Here is a 24,720-nt window from a genome sequence, read left to right as displayed (position 1 = left end):
GAAGAAAACAACGTCCAGGAGGACTAATTGGCCACCACTAAACTCTGTTTCGTCCAGAGCTGCTTTTGAACTTCTGGGTCTGATTTCAGAGGGACCAGACTATTTGCCTATGGCGATATTGCCTCTTCTTGCTGTATTTCTGCATGGTATTCATTTTGACATTTTAATAATGCTCAGTTTTGACAATGAAGCTATCTCTGCTGTTTATGTGGCCAGTGGTTTCTATGCTCTGAAAACCATTTAAACGAAACTCTTTTGTATCTGAAGAAATTGATGATGGTGCTTGGTAAATGTATTTCAAATGCATTGTTATACATGTAAATAATTTGCCCTCTGGTGGATAATGAATAAGGCCACAGTTTTGGCAGCTGCACTCTTTTTATACTCATCATAGCTGTCCAGAGTCTGTGCATGATAGATATGCAAAAGTATTCCCAGGAAGGGCTGCTTGGAGTGTGCTATGATTTTGAGACGAGCCATTTCCCACGTAGTGCTGGCTTAAGTGGATTTAATAGATTAGTGTCTTCTTTAAGGATTGTAAACTTAAATGCCTTCAGGGGCCAGATAGGTAGCAAACATGTGTGAAACAGCCTGATATACGATAATAAGGAGTGTAGGCGCCTGTGGAGAACTGGGGAATGCACATTACATCTAAAGGCCTTCATATCCAGAAATTAAAATAAAACAAAATGTCCTTGGGCTACAAACCATGTCGTCAAGCTGAAGCAGAGCTAGGCTGTCAGTCCTCAGCCCTTGTTAGACCTACCATCCTGGAGGAACCAACACACGCTAGATTCATCTCTTGTCACAGTGGAAGTTCTTAATTGCTGTTTGCTGACGATTTCTCCTAAGAAAAGGTGGCTATCGCAGTGTTCATTAGAGAGAAGTATCCTATCGCTGTTGAGAGATGATGGATTTCAAATTAAACCGCAAACGGATACAAGCATGATTGCCATGCATGTGTGCTGAGTACGTGTCAAAGGTTTATTTAACTCTTTAATGAGGGAAAAACAGGATGATAACTACAGCTCAAGGAAGAATTTGAGAGACAGACCTGAAAGAATTTGAGATTGTCCCTGAAAGAGAGAATCCTGGAATAAGGTGCAAAATCGTTTATGTTCTATGGCTAAAAACTCCATAACCTTGAAGTTGTCTTTTCTCCCAGGTGGAAATCATTTGCATGTCTAGTGGACAAAAAATAACTTGCTATTTACCCATCTTCACAAGTTACCATCTCACTTCGCAACATTTGGACCCTAATGAGTAGTAAATAGGAAGTTGGGAAAGGTTACATTCCCTCGATTAATGCTGCTCAAACCATAATGTAGATAAAATAACCTAGGGATCTTGTTAAAAGGCAGATATTGGTCAGGTAGGTCGAAAATGGGACCTGAGATCTGGCGTTGTTTGTTTGTTTTTGTTTCTAATTTTTTTAAAGTTTACTTATTTTGAGAGAGACAGAGACAATATGAGCAGGGGAGGGACAGAGAGATAGAAATTGAGAGAGAGAGAATCCCAAGCAGGCTCTGTGCTGCCAGCGAGAGCCCAACTCAGGGCTCAATCTCATGAAACTGTGAGTTCATGACCTGAGCCAAAACCAAGAGTTGGACATTCAACTGACTGAGCCACTCAGGTGCCCTCTGAGACCTGGCGTTTCTAACAAGATCCCAGGCACTGCTGGTGCTACTAGTCCAGGTGGGTCGGTTGACCTGAGAGGCTGGTGGGCCTATTAGACAATGCTTGAATATGTCATTCAAAAGACTGTAATCTTCCAGTCTTATTTCTGTATTTGATACTTTTTCTACCCGCTGGATTCACATAGTATCAGGAGATGTGTGATATGAGATGGGTTTATTTAGGACTTAGTCTGGGCCTGGAAGTGGATGTTTGCATCTCTGAGCGCCATGTCATTGGTTGTGTTTTGAGTGTCTGCTCTCAAACTCCCCTGCTACCTGCTCTTTGACCACGTGACTTATATTATCCAATTTTATTGGAAGCATAAACAGAAATTTGCTGATCAAGTCCTAGAAAAATATTGATTTCTCTTCCTTCCCAGTGGTGGGAAATGTAAAGGGGTGCTCCACCGAGTGGTGCTTCCCACCCAGCGGTGCGGCCCATCCTACCATGCAGATAGTTTCAACTCAGTCTATTCATTTCTCACATCATAAAGGCGTTTGAAACAGACAGAGCCGTGCATCATTTGTAGGAGAAAGCAATCAGTATGAATATACCTCACATGTTTCCAAGCAGAATAAATCGGCCTCTGGCCTACTTGGAATTTTCTCTCTACAGAGAGTTTTAGGTCATCCATTCAGTTCTGTCAACCCTGACATATATTTACCTTTACTTCATGATTGAAGGTTTCTGTCACCGGGTCTTGGGAAAGCTGATGAGAGAAGAATCTTGGCCAACGGTAATAAAAGAATAAACACTCTTTCCCAGAATGTGTTCCCAGAACATTAGTCTCATGAAATGTTATTATGAGTTCTAGAAAAGGAGGGATCTCTGGGCAAATATATTGGGGAAACACTGAGTTAGATAAAGAAAACAGCTTTGTTTGTTAAAGTACTAAGGCTTTCAGGGACTTTAATGTGTTAATGTGTAGGGTGAATCTCCACAGGTGATAAAAAACTTATTTCTCCAAACTTATCATGTTTCTTCTGTTTTAAGATGCCGTTGGTTGTAAAACGTACTGTTAATTCAATAGCTTTTTTTAAAGGGGCAAAAATTTAGTTAGCAACATTTTTGATATTGTTTGTATGATAACGTTAAAATGTAAAAACAGTGAACTTGAGAATTAAGAAAATACATCATATGGTTCCAGAAGCCTCTTTTTATGGAACGCATGTTAGCATCCCATGCTATTAATATTCTAAAGCACACACTTTAGGAGATGCAAATCTAGAATGATTTTTGAAACGGGAAATTCATTGTGAACAGAGACCTGATCACGAGCTTAATTTTTTTCCACAAAAGGATTGTCAGGAAATTAGTAATATAAGGTTCTGTTTGTATTTTATCAAAACAAATAATTTATTGGTTCCAAGTAAAAGAGTTTGCATTGATTGGGGCTTTTGATGATCATGAATCAAGTGTGTTTGAATTTCTAGTTATAACTAGGACTTTCTCATGCTGAGAACAGTAATGAAATGTAGTCAGTCTTCAACTACTAATCGACTATAATTCACACTAGAAGTGTGCTTGTAAAGGTAACCTTAGTTTATGAATTGCTAATTAATATTTTCCTGCCTGTGGGAGGACATTAGCTTGTTTCCCAGGCTCGCATCTTTTTCTACCTGGCTCGGAGTGGGGGGCTTATATATGCTTTTAAAAGACTTACACCCAGCTCTACTTCTTTCTGAAGATGGATGACATTAAAAATGACCATTTTAGTATCTCTACAGAAAGCTCGCAATAAGCCCCAGGCTTATTTATTCCATGTGGAGTCTTTGAACTGGTTCAGCTGTTTCGATTATTTGATACAAAGCTGACAAAAAGCTGGAAGGAATGCACTTTTATACATTCTTGATTGAGATGTTTGGCCAGATGATCGGTGTGTGAGTTATTTCTAAGAGTAACTTAATTAAAAGTTAATAATATCTATTCCAACTCATTACTTTCTTTTGTATATCTTCTGTGCATATAGAAAAATTGTAGAACCTATAAGGTGCTACATTTCTTTAGCAAGCCCCATAGAGCTTAACTTTTTCAGTGTTTTCCCTTAGTGTTCTTTTGCCTGGGTGCTCTAAGACCACACTTCCTTCTGACTGTATCTCTTCTGAGAACTATGCCATCAATGATGATGAGAACACTGCCATTATTTGGAATTAAAACAGTGAGCTCTGCATTGCCCACTATGGTTAGAAACGAATCCACTTGCAACAGTGGATTGTTGCAACCCAAATCTTTCTTCGTCGTTTAAAATTTCATCCTAGGGGTTTCCGAGAGCCATTGTGTAACTGCAGACGAGGGAAAAAAAGCCCAACAACCTATCTTAGATATTTGAAAACTCAGAAAAACAGAGCTGCTTTGGTAGCTGTTCATTCTGTTTGTGTGCTCTGTGCTCACTTGATTTTATTCATGCAGGAGCACCACGAGCCAGCCGTTGGAATCTCTCAGCACTCGATGCAGCTGCTTTTGGGGTGTTTTGTGGGCAGTATGTGGTGTGGTGTGATGTGTTGGAGGGCCTAAACCTGAAGCTGGTTCAGTGGGGCTTGAGTGCCAGCTTTCTTCACTTTCCCCAGCTTGGCTGAGATATGACTAACATAGAGCATTGTGGAAGTTTGAGGCGGACAATGTGCTGAGTTGATATATATTGCAGTACGATTAGTTAGCTAATACCTGCAGCATGTCATGTAATTAGCATTTCTTTTTCTTTTTTAATTTTAATTAAAATTTTTTTAAAATTAATTTTGAGAGACAGAGAGAGCGTGAACAGGGAAGGGTCAGAGAAAGAGGGAGACACAGAATCCAAAGCAGACTCCAGGCTCTGAGCTGTCAGCACAGAGCGTGACCTGGGGCTAGGACCCACGAACCGTGAGATCATGACCTGCGCCGAAGTTGGACGCTTAACCACCTGAGCCACCCAGGCGCCCCTACCATTTCTTTTAAGTGAAGATATAATCTCTTAGCAACTTTCAAGTACATAATACAGTAGTATTAACTCTAATCATCATGCTGGACATTAAGATCCCCAGAACTTATTCATCCTGTAACTGGAGGTTTGTACCGTTTGACAGATATCTCCCCACATCCCTCACTCCCCAGCTCCTGGTAACCGCCAGTCTAGTCTAGTCTCTGTTCCTGAGAGCTTGGCTTTTCTATAGTCCACATATAAGTGAGGTCATACAGTATTTGTCTTTCTCTGTCTCACTTAGCATAATGCCCTCCAGGTTCATCCGTTTTGTGGCAAATGGCAGAATTTCCTTCTTCCTCAGGGCTGCATTGAATACCACATCTCTATGCATTCATCTGTTGATTGACACTTATGTTGTTTCTGTATCATGGCTATTTTGGATAATGCTACAGTATACATGGGAGTGTGGATATCTTTTTAATAACTTGTTTTCATTCCTTTTGGATATATATTCAGAAGCAGGATTGCTAAATCATATGGCAGCTATATTTTTAACTTTTTGAGGAACTCCTATACTATCTTCTATAGTGGCCACACCAATTTACATTCCTACTAACAGGGCAACAAGGTTCTTTTGTCTTCAGATCCTTGCCAGCGTTCATTATCTCTTGTCTTTTTTATATGAGTACCGGCTTTATTACTTCCTAAACTTGTATTCTGGAGCAAATCACATTACCACTTTGTGCCTCAAGTGTCTTCTTTAAAACTGGGATAGTATCCTAGCACCTGATGGGGAGCAAATGAAAGGAAATATTTCCATGATGTGTGTCACATCATTACCTACCTCATACTTGGGTGTGATAGCACTCCATCTCACCATGACCCAACAAATCCTAACTGCAGCCAAGGTTCTGTATTATTGATTCAATAATTGTAGAGTCATTTGAAGACCCTAAATCTTCCAGCTCTTCATCTAGAAAGAACTTCTTCCTTGAGCACTGGGCCACGCGAGCTCAGGGTCACTTCCTGTGATTCAAAAGCCCTGACATTGAGCCCTTCTTACTTTTTCTTCTTCAAGTAAGCTAGTATGCACTCATCAAGCACAAAATTTCTACAGTCATTTTCATTTCCATAAAGATGTACAAAAGAAGGAGTTTTCTGGTTTAACTACAATGGAATAGGCTCTCAAAACCTTAGACTTGTATTAACAGAAATATCTGTGGTGTAATTCCATTTCTAGCAAAAGCAAGGAGAAGATGGTTGGAATTTTTTTTTTCATGAGCTAGAATAGCGGAGGTAATATTATATAGAACCATAGGAATTTAATTACCCCATTCCACAAATGTAGTTTTCAAATAAAGGAGTCAAAAGGATTTTCAAAGCTATTCTTCTGAGCTGTGATATAAAACCCAGAATGCATTTAGTAGATGTAAAATGTATTGCTGTACATTATGAGCCACCACGATGAACAGAGGCACAATAAGAAACACGACACGAGACTGAACACGTGGTGATTAAACATCTCTTTGCTCCCTTTTTAGAAATATTATAATTTGCTTAGAGTTTTATATGCTTGTCACTGTAAGGATGGACATTTCTGGAATATTTCTGATGAGTGGATTTCATAGTGGGGAGAGGTTCCCAGAAAATGGAAGTTCTGTCATTTGAGGGCTTAAATCCACACTGGATGTAAGTAAGAAATAGTGGGAGGGTGGGGAGGAATCAATCACCCAGGGGTCTCATCATTTTTCAGGGTCTGCTGGTCTGTCCTTTATCGTGTCCATAAACAATCATCCCCTCTGAAAGGAAGGGAGGGTGGATGCAGGGTGACTTGGGGACTCTGTTGTTGAAAAGTCTTTACCAAAACTCTTTGTTTCTCTTCCTTATTACACAAGTGACATATATTCATGGAAGAAAACATTTTTAAAAAATGGGCAAGTAAGGAAAAGAATATAAGGATCATTTGTAATATCAGAACAATGATAACCACTATTTATACTTAGTATAAAGCCTTGTCTTTCCAAAGTCATTTTGGCACATCAAATAAGAACTTGGTAAAGGGAGTCCTGGCTTTGGAAAAAGGAGCAATGAGGTGTTCACCCATTTATCAAACCCTTGTGCTGTCAGGAGGGACTGTATCTTTTATATCTACAGAAGAAAGAATAAATTGGAAGTGCGCTGGAAATACAGGGCTTATGACTTTTCATTCAGGTATACCACAAAGTGGTTTAGTGAACATCATATGTAGCTAATGAGTTTTGTTTGCTTTTCCTTTTTCTTTCATTTGGGAGAAACAAGCAGATGCCACTTTCTTTTTAAATTAAAAATCCGTTTCCATACATATTTTAATTTTCTATTTTCTAATTTTGCATTAGCTTGTTGTTATTAGTGAGTGCTACTTTTATCTAGTTGATATTCATTCCTCCTGTTCTTTTTGGGTGAAGTCATAAATATCCTTCCCCATAGCACTTGATCTGAGATACGCATACTGGTGGCGAGTAGAAGGGAAGGCTGGAATAAGATAGAGTAAACCCTCCTCTGTACAAGACTACATGGTTTTCTTTGAGCCTGTGCACCTCAGGGACCTGGTAGTGAGGCAGTCCAGCTAGTAGGTAATTCAGAGTGCAGGCTTCAGGGTCAACAATTTTAGGTCCAGGCTCTATCTATTATTTGCTGGACAACGCTGGATACCTTAATTAAATTCCCTGTACCCTAGTTTCTTCATCTTTAAAATGAGAATAATAATACCATTGAGTCTTAGAGTGCTAGTGCAGACTAATGAGATAATGCATTGTAAAGCTGTTTAGTACAGTGCCAAGTGTTCGATAAAAGCTGGCTGGTGTACTTGACGTGACTGTATTCTTAGATGTCACGGTGGCCACATCAGTAAGACTCAAGGGCTGGAAAGCCTCCTGTGTGACCTTGGGTAATTCTCTAACTTTCAGCAATTCAGGTTTTCCCTTCTGAAATGCAGACTATGCAGTTTATATTACAAAGGAGTTTTAGAGAGGTAGCATGCTACTTTGCAATGTAAAGTGTTTTAACCATAAATAATAAAGGTATGACCTCCGCTAAAAGATGTCAAGCTTCTCCCTGGAGATGGAGGAGGCCTCCCCAGAGTTAATAGCACACCTCCCCTGAGTGAACACAGAGAGAGGCAAGTTGCAGGAAACAGCTTCGGAAAACAAATGAGTAAATATTGTTTGTGCCGGTGAGAGCACATGAAATATGAATTCCTGACTAAACTTTGCAAGCAGATTAGGAGTGATGCTGTTCATTGATACATGCAGCACTCCCTTAATAACTAAAGAAAGCAATAAATTTGGGGTTTTGCATCTCGGCGGCTCCTCCTCATGAGTTCAAGTTTCTGAGAATTCAAGCCAGGTGTCTGGAGTTGGGCTGTAAGATGGCTGCATTAACATAAGAGTATGCAAAGAAGCTGCTGGAAGAGTTCCAAAAGAGGTTGTTTGCTCTAGTTTTGATGGATTTTGGATGTGTCTCTGTGTTTGTACACAGGGGTCCTCTGTTGGTGTCTAACTAGCAAGGTTTAAAAGTTCTCTGTAATAAAACATGGGGAGATACCGTAAATTGGCATACGTTAGAAACGTTTAGATGTTCAGTAGTCACAAATTGTTTTTGGGGCTGTTCACCTTTTTCTCCCTTAACTCTAATGAAGAAGACGTAGCTCATCCAAGATAAAAACCAAAGCTATAATTGGTGAGAAAAGTGGCCATTGGATTCTGCTTCTTTGCAAGGATGTTTTAACAAAGGCGTGACCTTGCTGTATCCCTACTAAATATCTTTTCCACAACTCTAGTAGAATCAGTTGTGGTCCATTCATTTATTTATTTGGTAAACCTTTATTGAACATCTATTATATGTTCAGGCAGTGAAGTTCATCTGTGAAGCAGGTAGACAGGCTCCTGATTCTTGGGGACTTAAGGTCTAGTGAGGGATACACATAAGTGAGCAGGGATTTAAATATAACTCGATAAATGCAAAGTTAGGGAAAGGAGGGCACTTAGGTCAGCTTCAGGATGATCAGAGGTGATTTCGATCAGGGGAGACATTCTCAGCAGATTGTTAATTTTTTATTTGCTGTTACATATGCGTACTGATAGGATAGAGGCTAATACTTTAGGAAGCTTTTGTATCTCTATAGATATCAGAAAGCTCCTTTGATTGAGGAACTGTTGACCTGTAATTAAGCTCGCGATCACCTACACAGAAGGTAATTTCTCTGTAGAAATGACTCTGTAGAATCAGAGCCCTGAGATGGGATGAGTCAGCCACGAAGATACCTGTGATCTTAATCGCCTCAGAACAGGGGACCCGCATCTGAGTTACAGCTCTGGCTGTAATTGCTTGAGCATTTGGTGTGTGTTTATTCATTTGGGTCCCACGATGGCCCTTCAAGGTAAGGCGAGACTCATAGTATCTATCATCCCCTAATACAGTCGCTGGTGTCCGGAGTGCTTTACGCACGATTGGTGCTCAATAGAATTTTGGTGAGGAAAGGAATCCCCATTATATAGTTGAATACAGGGAGGTTCAGGCAAGTAAAATGACTTGTCCAAGACCATACAGTAAAATAGTGGCAGGGACTGAACTATTAGATTTTCTGGGTCCTGATCTAGTACACCAGACCATTTCCCAGGAGTTTAGGATATCAGAGCAAAGAGTGAGCAGATGAGGCAGGAGAGACATGCACTCAGTGCCCTGGAGGCAAATTATTATTACAGATGCAGGATTCAAGACTAATGTCTGGGGCTGGGGGAGGTGGGTTTTATGTATCTATATCTATCTTATACCTTGCTTAAATTTAAAAAAAGTGTGCGTTAATACATCAGGGGCCAGAACATGAACATCTAGATTCCTAGCTTCTCCTAAAAAGACCAGCATTTCTGGGAGTTAGACTGCTTTTACTGAAGCAGACAACTGGCCAGCAGCTTAGTTATTGTTCTGTTAGAAGGGGTACATGATCCCGAATGGAGAAGTCGCATCTCATCTTCAGTCAACTTGTCTGCCCCCCGACCCCTTTTGTTGATCAGGGAACTCTGCTGATTAGAGGAAGGGAGAGAGAACTGAAGGACGGTGCTCTAGGCACGATATGTTTTGTTTCCTAGCTGAAATTTACTGTAGTCTCCGGTCTCCTGAGCCAGGCTAATTGCCGTGCTCTTTCCCACTTGCAAGACTCAGAAGATGTGGCTTCCTTTAATGCCTGGTTTCTAGTGCGTGCTTCTCACTGGCTCCTGTTGGGCCTGTGCTGTGTTACTTGATCCTGGGGCCACAAAGGAGATGGAGGCACTTAGCCCAGTGCACCCTGTGGAAGGGTGGCTGCAGGCGAGCTAGACTGAGCTCTGTATTTCCTGGCCCATGAGCATCAATTCTAGGAGCCTGCAGCATTCAGTTGCTGAGAAGAAGGGGCAAACAGTATGATACGGTGCAAACATCATGGACTTCGGGGTTTGGGCATAACTGATGCCAATGCAGCCCTACGCTTGCCCAAGTTTCTGAGCCTAAGTCTCAGTTTCCCCAGCTGAGAGGATTTAGCACTGGCATATTTAAGAATTCAAGAAATGTTATTAATTTTATTTATTTTATGGATCACCTATCACTCAGAAAGGCTAAATAACTTTCCAAAGGTCAGGTAAGTGGCAGAGCCTGCCCTTGAACCTTGATCTTTCACTCCAAAGTCAAAGCACTCAGGCTACCCTATTATATTACCGTTGCAGTGCCTGCCCCTCAGAGTTGTTGTGAGCATGATGTAAAGCGCTTAGCTCTGGAGTGGAGAGTAGGTTTCAGTAAGACAGTGGTTATTATTAGAGATAGGGGAGCTCAGTTGAGCTGAAATGCTAGCTGGAGATTCAATTACCTATGGACCGTCATGGTGACAGGGACCTCGGTTCACAGGTAAATCTTCTCAGCCCCATTTACACACATAGATGGTTAGTGTCGACTCTGAGAGTGAGAGACGATGATGGTAGTGCTGATGGTTAGTGACTAGAAAAGAGACATGACTTCATTAATAAAAACTTAAGATAGAAGGCTGCTTGGTGTAATGGAGTGGCAAGAATGGCTCTCTCCACTAAACATACCTTTCTCATCAGTTTTCAGACATATAATTGTCTGCAGGATTCTTGGTCTTGCCTGAAAAGAAATAGGCGAGCAAGTGCAAACTCTTTAGCCCTAATGTCTGGGAGGCTGTTGCTTTTAGTAATGCAGGGATAAAAATAAAACGACCCTCTAAAGGCAGTGGTGACTGTCCACAGCCTACTTGGGAGTCAGTAAAAACCTCATTTTTCATACTAGCCTCTGAGAGCTGACCTTTAAAATCACCACATCTGGGGAGAATGTGTGATTCGATGCAGAACATTTTAGGACATGCCAAAGGATGAATGACTTAGAATGTGCTCATCAGTTTTCTTCTCCTTCAAGGAGCTCAGAATTGCTTAGGTTATAAAAGTCAGTTCTTGGGCACTTCAAACCCACAGCATTTGCTTAAGTAGGTCTTCTGTGCAGAGTTGATTAAGCTCTTATATAAATGGGATGCTGATCCATGTACCTGCTATGAAATGGTGTGTGTGTGTGCATGTGTGTGTGTGTGTGTGTGTGTGTGTGTGTGTCCTCAGGGTGAAGTTTAACCATTTCATCAAAGCTAGTTACATAATAAGCTAGTAAAGGGTTGTTTGGAAAAAGATGGAATTGCTTTAGAAAGAGAGCCAAACCATGTGAATTGCTTTGTTGTAAAGATGTTGTATCAAGACTCTTGTACTACATCTAGGGTCCAGGGACTAATACTACTGAATATAAAACCAGCTTTTGATTTGTGAAACTCAATATAGCTGTTGGTCCAGAGGACTTCATTAAAAAGAAGCCTATTTGTACTTATAATACCTTTGAAAGAGCCACAGAATTTTGTGGAAAGCTGCATTGGATGGGTGGTCATCTCACAAAATCATCCCCGGGAGAAAAAAGCATCTGTCCGATCTCATGTGTCATCATCTGTTCAGTGAAGGTCTGGGCAGTGATGCCAATAGAAATTCCTTGTGGCTGCTAATTCTGAGCAGTCTGGGCCGGGAGGCACCTCAGGGCCTGGATCCATCACGGTTAAACTCCTCCACACCCGACAACGCACAGTTAGCATTTTCCCCTGGCCAGTCTCCAGTTGGCTACAAGCTTCAGACCTGGCAAACTGAAAAACTTTCCTTCAACATTTTTGATGAGGATCCAGAGGTCAGAATCAGTGGATCCTCAGAGTAACTGCTTGCGATGAAAAAGGCCAGGGGCCACTTAACCACAGGACTACTGAGCTTCTGCAAGAAGTACCTGCCACTCAGTCTTTGGAGGCCTGCTAGTAGGAGGACTCCTCCCTTCGTCACTGGCTTGGAGGGTCTTTGGCTCTTTTTGAAGAGATATCCAGGGGCAGATCTATTTCTGAAGCTATAAGTGAAAACTGATTATATGGCTACTGTAGCAGGGTTTTCATCTTTACAGAAAAGTTTATAATATTAGAAAATATTAGAAAATTTACTGAAGGTAGCAGTTACTGATCTGGAAGATTGGCATTGACTCTGTTGCTTGGCCCACTGGGAAACTCTTCTTGCTTTACCCTTTCATCCCTCCTTCAATATTTGCTGAGTACCTGCTGCATGTCAGCAGGGTGCTGGAGACAGATATTAAACAACAAGAACAACCAGAACAAGTCAGACTCTGTCAGAGCTCCCTAAAATTAGGGAGCTCAGAGCCTGGTGGAGAGGACAGACAAGAAGACTGGCAATTTCCGCATGGATCCATGAGTGCTATACCAGGAGAGAGGAGAGAGCCACCTAAGCTGGCAAACCAGCAGGAATTAGTCAAAGGAGCTGGACAAGTCCAAGAGTGTTCCATGCAGAGGGAGGGCAGTGTGCAAAGGCCTAGATGGGGAGCTGAAGGAAGTATGGCAGTCTGCACAGTTGCAAATAGTTTCTAAGGAGTGGATGGTTGGGAGGCAGAGGGTTGAGAGATGAGGCTGGAGGAGACAGGGGCTAGGTCATGGAGGGTCTTTTCTGCCACATAGAGAAATATGGGCCTTCTCTTAGGGCAGTGAGATGGTCTGTAATTGGGCCTGCACATGGCCGTTGTGATCTGATACCTTGTCCTGGGGATGGAGTGTCTTAGAGTGAATTTTGTCAAGATTTCAGGGGTAGCTCTCCTGCTGAGTGAATGCTGATCACTCCTATTAGTTCATCATAGTTTTTTTTTTTTTAAATTTCTTCTTCTTTTTTTTAATAATAATAAAAAATATCCGGGCACCTGGGTGGCTCAGTTGGTTAAGTGTCTGACTTCGGCTCAGGTCATGATCTCGTGATTCTTGGATTTGAACCTCGAGTTGGTCTCTGTGTTGACAGCTTGGAGCCTGGAGCCTGTTTATGATTCTGTGCCTCCCTCTCTCTCTGCTCCTCCCTTGTTCACACTCTGTCTGTCTGTCTGTCTCTCTCTCAAAGATGGATAATAAAACATTAAAAAAATAAAAAAAGATTAAAATACCATTAAATCCTGATGTAAAAACTAGTAAATGTTAAGTAAGTCAGATGGCCTTTCTTTGAAAATGCTCACAGATAAGCCAGAGGAGGGACAATAAAACTGAAATGGCCAGAGGCTCTTAAAATCATCCATTTGTTCTTGGAAGCAACCAAAAAGATATAGGAAGCAATAGTTAAGAGACACACAGAAAAATCCCAACTAAAGCCGTGCTGCTGAAAATCGCCTATGTCGATATATTCTTCAATAAAAGTTGTTTTCTGCTGACGCTTTTTTCCCCCTACGGATGTTCCTCTTATATTTGATGATCAATTTTCCACAAGGTTTGCTATAATGTTTCCTCAGAGCTTAGATTTTTACATTTTAATTCATTCGATGGCCGTTCTTAACCTAAGACAATATATGCTGTTTCCACAATTCAGGATCATTGTCTTCTAGCTGACAAGATGTTACTCAAATCCCAGCCCTCCTCTTTTTCTCTACTTGTTTTTGTCTGTCTGGGTTTGAGGAGAACTGCTGGCAAACGAGGCCGTCGTTACTGATTCAAGTGGGGCCTGTGGTCTGGTACATTCCACCATTTGACTTACCTCTACCTTCCTTTGATGCTCATTTGGGGTTCCCAGAAGTCACCCCCTTGACACAGCCCCTTGAAGCTACTCTTTCGAGTACCTTCTTTTCTTCCCAAAGCTCTTTTAAGGTCCCATTAATCCTTAAAAGCCTGACACAAACTTCGTATTCTTTGTGTTTGAGACATGTAAGCACACTGCAATTTCAAGACAGAGTGAGTTTGTGGGAAGATAAAAACAGTAGTTTTTTATTATTATTTTTATATTAATCTTGTCTCCCCACACATATTGAACGTTTCTTTTTAAAAAATTTTTAATGTTTATTTATTTTTTTGAGGGGGGTGGCCTGGTAGAGAGAATCCCAAGCAGGTTCCACGCTGCCAGCTCAGAGCCCCATGTGAGGCTCCATCCCATGAGCTGTGAGATCATCACCTGAGCCAAAATCAAGTCAGACACTCAATCAACTGGGCCACCCAGGTGCTCCCGTATGCACATGTCTTGAGCACAGAGACCACATCTTTACCTACTTTTGCAATCTCAGCTAGAGTTTCGCACCATGGGATTTAGTAAATATAAATTTATAAAATGTATTTTGATTAAGTTGTAACTTGGCAAGAGCTACAAGGAGTTTCATTTAGAGGCTCATGCTAAAATATGAGTGTAGAAATCCAGGTGTAGCTACCATCGCACAAGCCGTTTGGACAGGAGTACTTGGAATCTATGCAGAGACTGGGCCCTGGACCTGTGAGCACCTGAGCAGTGGCTTCCTTTTGTGGGGGAAGCTTTCAGATGTGGTGTGAGTGGCCTGTGGTTACAGAGCATCTATAGCCCCAGGACTGCAGAAGACCAGTGGATTCTGGCTCTACGTTTCTAGCATTTCTTACATGTATTTTATACAGGGCTAGCTTGGGCCAAAATAACAAAGCATGCAGAACCCCCTTTCCTGCTGTCTCTTGAACTCTGGCCCCTGAGAACTTCCCCCACCAGGAACCCTCGCTCTGGAGACAAAGCGCTGGTGTAGTCACTGCATCCTGGTGTGACGTGGCTGTGTGCGCTACTCTTGGGAGTGTTTTCAGATCAAATGGTGGAAGGAACGATAACAAAAACTTATGTCTGGTGACTGGGGGACATTTCAGGGGCATGAGAGACCCTTCCGGGGTTTAAACAATGCAGTTCCCATTTTCACTTTTGGTTCCCAATGGTGATTTGTATTATGTTAACATTCTATCCAAAAGCTTCCTGCTTAGCTATCAAACCTCATTCCTGTTCCAGTCCTATTGTCATTTGCAGTTTAGTGGAGATTAAGGGAATTTGGGCCAGAGGAGAGAAGGTATCTGCTGCTTGTAAACGGATATGTTGATGTAGCTAATATTCAAACCCCAGCAGCTGGGAGTGGGCCGTGGAGGGGTGACTGGGAGGGGACCTGGGACAGTTCTACCTTTCAACAATTCTTCGATTGTATATTTTGACATGCTACTTACTCGAACTAGGATGGAAAGATATTAGAGAAAACGCTGTGAAAGCAGGGCCATGAGACACAGAACCCCTTTTATGTTTTTCTTGTATTTTTTACACTTTTCAGAAGTACAGTCCCTGATGTTAGAACATCTTTAATTAGCATTTTTCCTTTACCCATTTGATATGATCCAGGCACCAAATAGAACAGATACTTGTAGCGCTTGTGGGGAACAGTGTATGGATGTCCAAGCTTTATAAACAAGGAGCCTTATTTGCTAGATTATGAAGAAGTAGTGTTGGGGAGGGTGTGGGGGTTGGAACCTGGAATGAGCTCAGGCAGTGCGGTGGCGGCAGGGGTTTGGGGAGTGCAGGGTTACAGCTATATACCCATTCTGGAAGGATTTTATTATTTCAGCAGCAGGAACTCAACGATAGTGGCCCTGCATTCATACGTGCACTTGTTGATGAGGAAAGAACACTGGATTAAAACATTTTTTTTTGTTTTTTATTTAATTTTGAGAGACAGACAGAGACAGCGTGAGCAGGGGAGGGTCAGAGAGAGAGGGAGACACAGAATCTGAAACAGGCTCCAGGCTCTGAGCTAGCAGTCAGCACAGAGCCCAACATGGGGCTTGAACTCATGAACCATGAGATCCTGACCTGAGCCGAAGCTGAGGCTTAACCGACTGAGCCACCCAGGCGCCCCAAGAACACTGGGTTTGAAGTTAGGACATGAGCTTGATTCCTAGTTCTGGCTGCAAGGAGTTGTGGAATCTGGGAAAGTCACTTAACTCTTAAGTCTCAGTCTTCCCATCTATAAAAGGGAAATGTGTGGAAATGACTGCTGTGTCTCCAGTTAGTGGTAAGATCACAAGTCTGTAGTCAGGTGACATCTGTGAGAGTACATTTTTAAACTGGGGCATCTTCTGGCTGAGTTTCCCTTTTACCTTGATGTTCTAGCATCATTGTTGAATTGTTTAGTGATAACCTCAGGTGTGGAGGTGCTGAGGTTTGTATATTCAAGTATCAAATTTTATATTTCTGTGTTCTTTTTAGTTGTTGGGTTTGAATTGAATGTTTTTTTCTTGTCCCCCTCTTAGGTTAGGGTATGGGCTTCAAGCTACATGAGTAAACTTTAGACCATGTGTAAGATAAGGGTGAGATGTCAGTGAGGACCTGAGACTCTTTTGTATGTAAAGTAAATCAAATTTAGCATGTAACTTTTTGTTATATTTAGCACATCTGAGGGATTTTTTTCAAAGTTCTTTGCTAGCCTCTTGCTTTGTGCCTGGGTCCTGAAGTGTGGAGAGTGGAATTCTAGGCGTGAAAGGATGTAGGTGATTAGTTTAAAATATATACTACTGGTATGTAAAGATCAAGTTTGTAGTGGAGGTGGCAGAGAAAAGATATTCCTTACTCCTCCCTTCAGGCATTTTTGAAGTGACATGTGTAAGCCATTTTCCTGAAGAAAGTGAAAGACACCCAGGCTTCTTCCTAGACATTTGTGTATACCCTTTTAATCCAATTTAAGACAATAGAATGACTCTCAGGAAGAGGTTACATAGTTATTTCAAGGGGTACAGGAAGTCGGGGGAAGAGGGAGGCAAAAGGACCTTTTAAAAGGGAAATTGGAATGGTAAATTTCTCTCAGAAGCTCTTTGAAAAAGCTGTATTCCTCTTTCATTGGAATGTGTGCCTTAGTAAAAGCTTCAGGTACCTAACGCGAAACAGAATAAAGATGTTGCACTGTGTTTGTGCAAATCACCAGGTGGGACCAGTGTGTATTTTGTTGATTTGTGGAGTGTCTGTGGCCCTGGTTCCCTCAAGCTTGCCCTGCAGCCCATTTGGCTGGACCAGATCGGTTGCGAGAGGAGTGTACTACCAGCAGTGATCTGAAGATGGCAGCATTGGGCGACCTATCTCCTTTTCCTAAGCTCACGCCCCGCTGGCACCTCCAGAGCTGCCTTCCACAGCAGTGTTTGCATTGCAGCCTGTCACTCACACTTTTTCCTGCTTAACGACTGTACGTATGTAAATGATTCTGCTTTTCTTCTGTGGAAGAAGTCTGATCTATCATTCCTGTTTTGGTTTTCAGTTAATGATTATATGTAATTATATTCAAATAAAATATTTATAAATAATTACATATAATTAGTGGTATGTAAAATGTGGAATTCATGAACATCAGCTCTGATGAAAGGTACCCTTTAATTTGGGAGGTGATAGTCTTAGTATTATTTGGTTCTGTTTAAAAGACATCAATGGCCAAGAACCTGCAATTCTCTTTTACAGGTGTTCTTATAAGGTTCAGGGTGGTTTTTTCTTTTTCTTTCTTTCTTTTTTTTTTCATTTGTGGGTTTTGTTTTGTTTTGTTTTTGATTGTTGTTTTTGTTCTGTTTTGGTTTTTTTTTTTTTTTTGCTAATAGGTAGGATATTTGTTTAGTAGATCTCTAGGGAATATATTATAGATCCACATCTGGAGAGAGTGCTGTGGAAAACAAATTATATATTTTTTTAAATTTTGGGAAGCAATTAGTTATCCTTGAGTTCTGAAGGGTCTCCAGGGGTCATCCAGTTCAACTCTGAGCAGGCTTTGCATTTAAAACCAGACAGAAGGAATGTGCAGCTGCCCCTGCTTCCCCGTCAGTGATCCTGCCCAGGGCACTCTGTCTTGTGAGATCTCCACGAGTATTGAAAACAGAAAGAGAAAAAGTGTCCTGAGCACGTCCATAATTCAAATTTTGCCAACACCTGAGGCTCCGGTGCATTTTACCATTTTCTTTTTATCTGTTAGCCACACATGAAGCTGCAAATGGAAAATGGTCTTCAAGTTACGAAGTCCAATTTTCAGGAGAGAGGAGGCTGTAGAAGTAGCATAGAGGCTTTCCTTGGTTGGGGACAACAGGAAACCAAGGGAAAAGGTAGATAGTGAATGAGCAGATGGAGCTATGTAAGGTCAGAGTTTCTGGAAGGACTCCCAGACAAGGTGTGGGGCCAGAGAGCGTTCCGGGCGATGGGAAGGAGGATGCACAGTGGCCTTTTCCTTTGAGCTTGCCCTGATTCTGGGAGCGCGTGCACCAAAGACACACTGGTAGATTTAGCTTTGAACCTTTAGTTAAGTTGATGCAGACCTTTTAATTCCTGCCTTAAAATAGGATGGAATGCCAAATCTAGATGAAGACCATGTGAAAGGCACACCAGCCTGTTTTGATTTAGGTCATTTTGTATGCACTAGTATAGCATAAGAAAAATTAAAAATGCTCTTAACAGGCTGACCTAAATGTCCCTATAGCTGGCTCCATATGTGTATTCTGGAGGCTTTTGAACATGACACCACTCTCTCTCTCTCTCTCTCTCTCTCTCTTTTTCTTTCTTTCTTTCTCTTTTTTTTTTACAAACTCTTCTGTATTCAGTGTTGAAGCTTTAAGGATTTTACATCATGTGCTGTAAATGCAATACAAATTGGGGAAATCAGCCAAAGACACACTAAGAAGATACCATGAGATTCTAGTTTTCCTCTTTCAGACTTCCATTTCTCCATTTTTGGTTGTAAGGGGGAATCATGCGTCTATTAATCTTTTGCCTAAAAACTTTAAAATGTGACAGTTGTCAAGCTCTTTACAATTTGGAGCTCTAGATCTCTTAAATGTCACCATCTAGACTGGTCCTGGGTAAATCACTTTCTCCTTAAACTTGAGTTTTCCTTTGGGTGAAACAGGAAGCTGAACCTGCCGGACTCTTGTTCTATGACTGTACGGTCCCTTCTCTTCATTGTGCCCAGTATTGTGTGACATCTTTTGGAGGATAGACTTGAGGGCTATCTTTTAGCATTTGATCCTCTTCTCCTGAGGTCTCTGTGATACTGACTTCTCTCAATCCCTTGCCCCCGCTGGCCCAAGTCATATCCTAAGTCACCTACCTCCCTTGCTTGCTCCTTGGCTGCCTCTGCCTCTAACAGGTCTCCCTGCTTCCACCCCTGCCCCCCTGCGGCAGTCTGTTCTTTTCACAGCACCAGCACGATCTTCTGAGACTAAATTAGAACGTGTCTAGCTCCTGCCTGAAACCCCTCCAATGACTTCCCACTGCCCTTGGAAATAAATCCGTTCCTGCCTTTGCACCTACTTCCTCTGCTAGGAGTGCTCTTTCCCTAAGATCTTTATACAAAAGGCTGCTTTTCAAGTGGGTTGCTGCTTAAATATCACTCCCTCAGAGACTCCTTCCCTGGCCACTTCATCTAAAATAGCCATCTCGTCTTAATACCTGACACATTACATGGATTTATTACATATATAGCGAATTCCCCCTGGGATTATCCTGTATATTGATTTTTGTTGTTATATCTCATTTTGGCAACAAATAAGCTTCATGGGATCGGGGACTTTGTTGCCTTGTTCATTGCATATCCTTAGCAACTAAAGCAGATTCTGGACTATCACAGTGCTCAAGGAGTGTTTGTAGAATGGATGAATGAATGAGTGAACAAATGAAAGAATGAATGTCATGGGCTGAAGAACTACCTGCCAGAGAAGTTATCGTCACATAGCTAATGAGAAGCAGGGCCAAGACTAGAACTCAGGCCGCTTCATCTGTTTCTTTCTTCCAGGTCATGCTGCCACACAGCGAGCCTGACTTAGAGATAGTTCTCTCATTTGCTATTTATTTATTCATCAAATATTGAACTCTTATGTTTAAGACATGATTCTATATCAGTAGTTCTCAAGCAGAAATGATGTTGGTGCCCTGGGAGCATTCTTCAACATCTAAAGATGTTTTTAGTTGTTATAAATGGGGTGGGGGATGCTAGTGACATCCAGTTAGTGGAGGTCAGGGATGTCATCCTCTGTATGTCCTGTGATGCACAGGATAGTCTCCCACATTAAGAATTGTCTGGCCTGAAGTGCCAACAGGGCTGCGGTTGGGACCCTGTTCCAGATGAGCAGGTACTTGCTCTCATGGAGTTTATAGTGGGGGGACAGATGACAGTGTGTATCATACATAAATTAAAGACCATGTCAAAAAGGTGGAATAATAGGAAAGAAAGATAAGTCAGAACAGAGTAAGAAGAAGGGCAGGTGGGCATTGTGGGTGATGAGGGGAGAAAGGACTATAATTTTACCCTTCTGGGGAGGTGAATCAGGGAAGGAAGTTTTGCTTTGGGAGGTTTAGCTCCTTGACCTCCAATGACCAGTGCTTTGGGTTCAGCCCATTCAACTTCGTAGATCATCCTCACGTTTAAAAAATATAAAACCCTTCTGAACAAAGAGACATCCTAAACTCCAAATGAAATAGAGCAAACTGCTGTGGGCAAGAAATAATTATTATTTTCCACCAGTTTTCAGGGGTGTTTAAATTCTCTTTCTCCACACTGTCAGTGCTCTATCATCACTAATACAGGACAGTGTTAATTTGATGTAATTTGTATTGCACACTGTCAGCTTCTCACTTTTCTCCCAGAGCCAAAATAGTGTGATTTCAGCCTCTCTTAAGAGCATTGGGAGATTTTTTCGGTTGTACAGAGGTTTCTGTATGTCTAGTTTGGTTTCTTAAACTCACCAGAAAGAACTATAGATTTTAATGTCTTAGGAAAGCTGTAGTAGTTGATGCTGGTAAAACTCAGGTCAGCAAAATGGTTCTTACTATATATGTTTTTATATATGTGTATATAGACACATGTGTCTATATACACACATACATGTATCTATGTGTAGCATTCATCGATATACATTTCAGATCGCACTTAAAATATTATGCTAACATTGTGGTTTTGGTAATTTGGTAGGCGTGTACTTGCTTTTTTGGTCTTTTTTCTGTACCAGAGTTCTTTACCAAATATTGGCACCTACTAGGTACTCAACAAATGTTTGTTGAATGGATGAACAAACCACAAAAATGAGTTTGAGATGACTGGATTCCAAGTTATTTTTCCACATTTGCATGAACTTATTTATGTTCAACTGAAACCCAACTTGGCAAATAGAGAAGCATATTCTTATGGTGGTATGGCTGTGACATAATCATTCATTTCTAAATCTGTAGCTTTTTTTAATTTTTAAAATTATTTCCAGGGATATAGTTGACTTATGGGGTTTCTGAATCCACCAATCACAAGACTGTTAGTAATTAATAACTTTTCTGTATACTTTTAACCTAAGGAGGGATTATTAAGCAAGAGAATAGATTTTAATGAACCTCTTGATTCAAATGTGTTTAAATGAGCAGTGTTAAGGATAGTATGCCCAGTGCACCATTTTATTTTGGGTGCCATGTATTCTATAGAAGAGCTGCGTTGACTAGTTCATTGGATATGTGTCCATGTGTTTTTTCATTTTTTCTTTCAGTGCTATTTCTTCACCATCGAGTTCGGCCTTTGTAAGCAAGAAGGGCAACTGCGGGCATATGGAGCAGGACTCCTTTCCTCCATTGGAGAATTGAAGGTATGAAGCTGTGAGTGAAAACATCCTTCCTGAGCAAACTGGTTCAAGGTCATGGAAAATATTGATTGGTTTGTCTGAGCAGTCCTACTCATAGGTACCCCATAAATATTTAATACAGAGGATTTGGCACCTCAGATGTGGGTGCTGACCTGACTTCTCACACCTCTGAAAATAGGCCATGCCTTTCTAGGTGTGTGGACCAGCAGCCATGTGCACAGATCAACAGGAATGACAAATGTGTGCTTGTGTTGGGTAACATACAACTGGCCTAAATTTAATGCTGCAAAGTGGGCAGTAAGTTAGCAGCGATCACTTCATTGAAATTTCCTTATAAGGATAGCTTGGCTTTTCTCATTTCTGTTATCCCCAAGGCTCCCATGGACTCCTTAGAATTTGCTTTCCAAAGGGAATTTGAGATTATTTAGCTTCTTCAAAATTAATGTGTTTCAAAACATTTGTGGACATATATAATTTGAGGAAAAAAACCGAAATATATGTATGTTGAGAGAGGTAGCTAATATGTGTAGTGATGCCTAGGGAATGCTTTTTTTTTTTTTTTTTGGCCTTAAAATACAGTAAAATGGTCATTTATTCAGAAATGCTATGGCCTGGATCATCTGATCATTTAGGTCTTGTGGTTACTTAAGTGCTATCTATGCTACTGGGGGACAGCAAGTTTTGATGAATTTAGAACGCAGTGTGATGTATAATCTGGTAATGTACTGAACATAATTTAATCTTTCTTTGATTATCCAAACTCAGATCAGGATTATCAACCATCCTAGGGGTTTTTATTTGGAGTATTGATTATCCTGATAGTAGAATAATGATTATTGGAATGTCTTGGTTGTTTATATTCTTGAAAGATACAACTTACCTGTAGTTTTATTAAGTCTATTTGCTTTATGGTACCATTCATTCATTAATTCACTCCTCAAACATTTGATTGAATACCTACTATGTGCCATGTACTGTGTCAGTTTCTGGGGATGTAAATAATGAAGGAGGAGGAAGAAGAGAAAGAAAAGAGGAAAGGAGAAAGAAAGAAGAAAGAAGAAGAAGACAATCGCCTCACTGGACACTTCAATAGACCTAAAGTAGTATTGTAGGCGCTTTAAACATATTAACCTACTTAATTCTCATAACAATTCACTAAGATAAACAGTGTTATTATCACATATGAGAAAACTGAAGCATAAAGATATGAAGGAACTTCCCCAAGGTCACACAGCTAATAAGTGTTGGAGCTGGACCCAAGTCCAGGTAGACTAGACTCCAGGATTTCAGCGATTAACCAATAGGTTGTCCCGCCTGGGATCCTGGATATCAGAGAGTTTACTTACTAGTGCAAGGGGGTAAGCAGCCATTCTGTTGGTGCAAACTGTGACCAATGTGCCTGGCACTTACTAGGCCGTGCCTGGGAAGGCTCCTGACAAGGGCCTTGCTGCCCGGGCTGATTCTTGAGGAGAGGAAAGGATGAGTAAGGAGAGGAGGAAATGCGGGGAATAGTCAGCCGACAGCAGCCAGCGTGTGCTTTCATCAAATCCTGGCCCATTTAGGGAGCTGCCTGAGGCTCAGCATGGCTGGAGTAGTTGACAGCATTTAACATGGCAAAACCCTGATGTAATGTGGTCATTTATTTTTTTTACACGAAATTCTCAACAACAACAAAATCATTTCAGTAGGTGGCCAAAGCCCACAGCAATAGCATGATGTCATATCCTTGTGAGACCCATGCCTTCTGTAGAGTGCTTCTTGATTTCCACGAGAAAAGAATTAGAAAATGATATGGTTCTTGAGCTACATCTATTTACATTCCCCTCAGAAGGTTTATAAATGACACCAGAAACAAAAGAAACCAATCTCTCTCATTGCCCCAACTTTCGACAGGGTCCTCTAATCGGGTTAATGGGGCATATATAGGCAGCATTGGGGTGAATCTGTTTGTTTTTGTTGCGGACAGAAGCGTCTGGAAATGGAAATCAGCCAGGGATGTGTACACCGAAGGGCATTGTCTGTCGTGAGTCTTGTTCTGGTCCATCACCTCTGGTCATTAGCATTCTTCCATTCTCAAATTTCTACACTCCACCATCCCAGTGACTGCTACTTTGGACCATTTTTACAATTCAGAAATTCTTTCTACGAGAAGTATCTTCTGGTTGTTCACAGAGAATACATAACACAGGATGCTTTCCACATACCCATCCCTCCCCTCATCTCCGCCCCACTCTGTGCAAATGTCTGGAACCTTCACACAGCTTCTGAGTACTTCTGTCTAACTTCTGTTTGCGTGGACAGATGATAATCCTGAACCCGGGGAGGGTGAGAGTGGGGAGGATCTCTCCATTGATAGCATTGTAATAATTCCCGTGTCAAACACATTTACGATTTTGAATGCAGTTACCTTTTGCGGTGAAATATTTCTTGTTCTTTTAAACTGTAGCCTGAATGTAGGTCCCAGCTAAGTTGTTGGAGGCTTTGGCGCAGTCTTTATCACTTTTACATAAAAATTCTTGATTCACCTTCTCTCCTTGAACAGAACACGTTTTAAAATTTGTGCTGTAAGAGGCTGAATTTTCCTGGGCATAGATGTTGCTTTACAGCACTGGTCAAGGACTCCCAAGTGGTGTGTCTCTGGCTGGGAGGATAGCTTTCATTTGTGCCTCTTATTTTTTCGATGATTACAATGCTTATTTTTTGACAGCCTTTGAAGAGAAAAACAGAATAAATATGGATAAGCTTGTAAAAGCTACATCTGAGAACCACAAGGCTACTTTTTTTTTTCATCAGTGGTTGTTCCCTCTCTTATCTGTTCTGTGATGTACTTTCAGGAATTATAAAAGTGTGCTTCGGTAGGGGTTTTCCATATCTTCATCACTCTGGGGGGCAGTTAATAGTGAGCTAAATCATCTGGGAATCTGACTTTAAAAAAAGGTTTAAAGTAGGGTCATCAATTGCTGTTTCCTTACATGTGTCCTTCCTGCTTTTTCTCTCTGTCTCAGAACTGACCCTTTTATATGTGTCTTATTTTTAAATTTATTATTCATTCATTTAGTTACTCATTTTATTCAACAGGCCCAAAATTGGAGGTCTGAGGTTTCAAGGAAGTTGGAGTTGCTAGAAGTTCTAAGAAGGTGGTTGATTTGGGTCTTGGTTGACTCCA

The 24,720-nt window shown here is 41.2% G+C and overlaps 1 protein-coding gene across 2 annotated transcripts in view; it reads left to right on the top strand.

Annotated features, from left to right (window-relative positions):
* The window catches only part of TPH2 (tryptophan hydroxylase 2), a 90,259-nt gene that overhangs the window by 58,851 nt on the left and 6,688 nt on the right, over positions 1-24,720 (top strand). For both annotated transcript variants that reach the window (XM_029954588.1, XM_029954587.1), the window contains exon 9: positions 21,462-21,557. In XM_029954588.1, the coding sequence (XP_029810448.1) occupies positions 21,462-21,557 (96 nt within the window). The remainder of the gene's footprint in view (positions 1-21,461; positions 21,558-24,720) is intronic.

The sequence above is a fragment of the Suricata suricatta genome, chromosome 10, assembly GCF_006229205.1.
Source record: "Suricata suricatta isolate VVHF042 chromosome 10, meerkat_22Aug2017_6uvM2_HiC, whole genome shotgun sequence".
NCBI classification, from domain to species: Eukaryota; Metazoa; Chordata; class Mammalia; order Carnivora; family Herpestidae; genus Suricata; species Suricata suricatta.
Note: the sequence above shows the minus strand (reverse complement) of the source record. Positions and strands in the feature narration are given on the sequence as shown.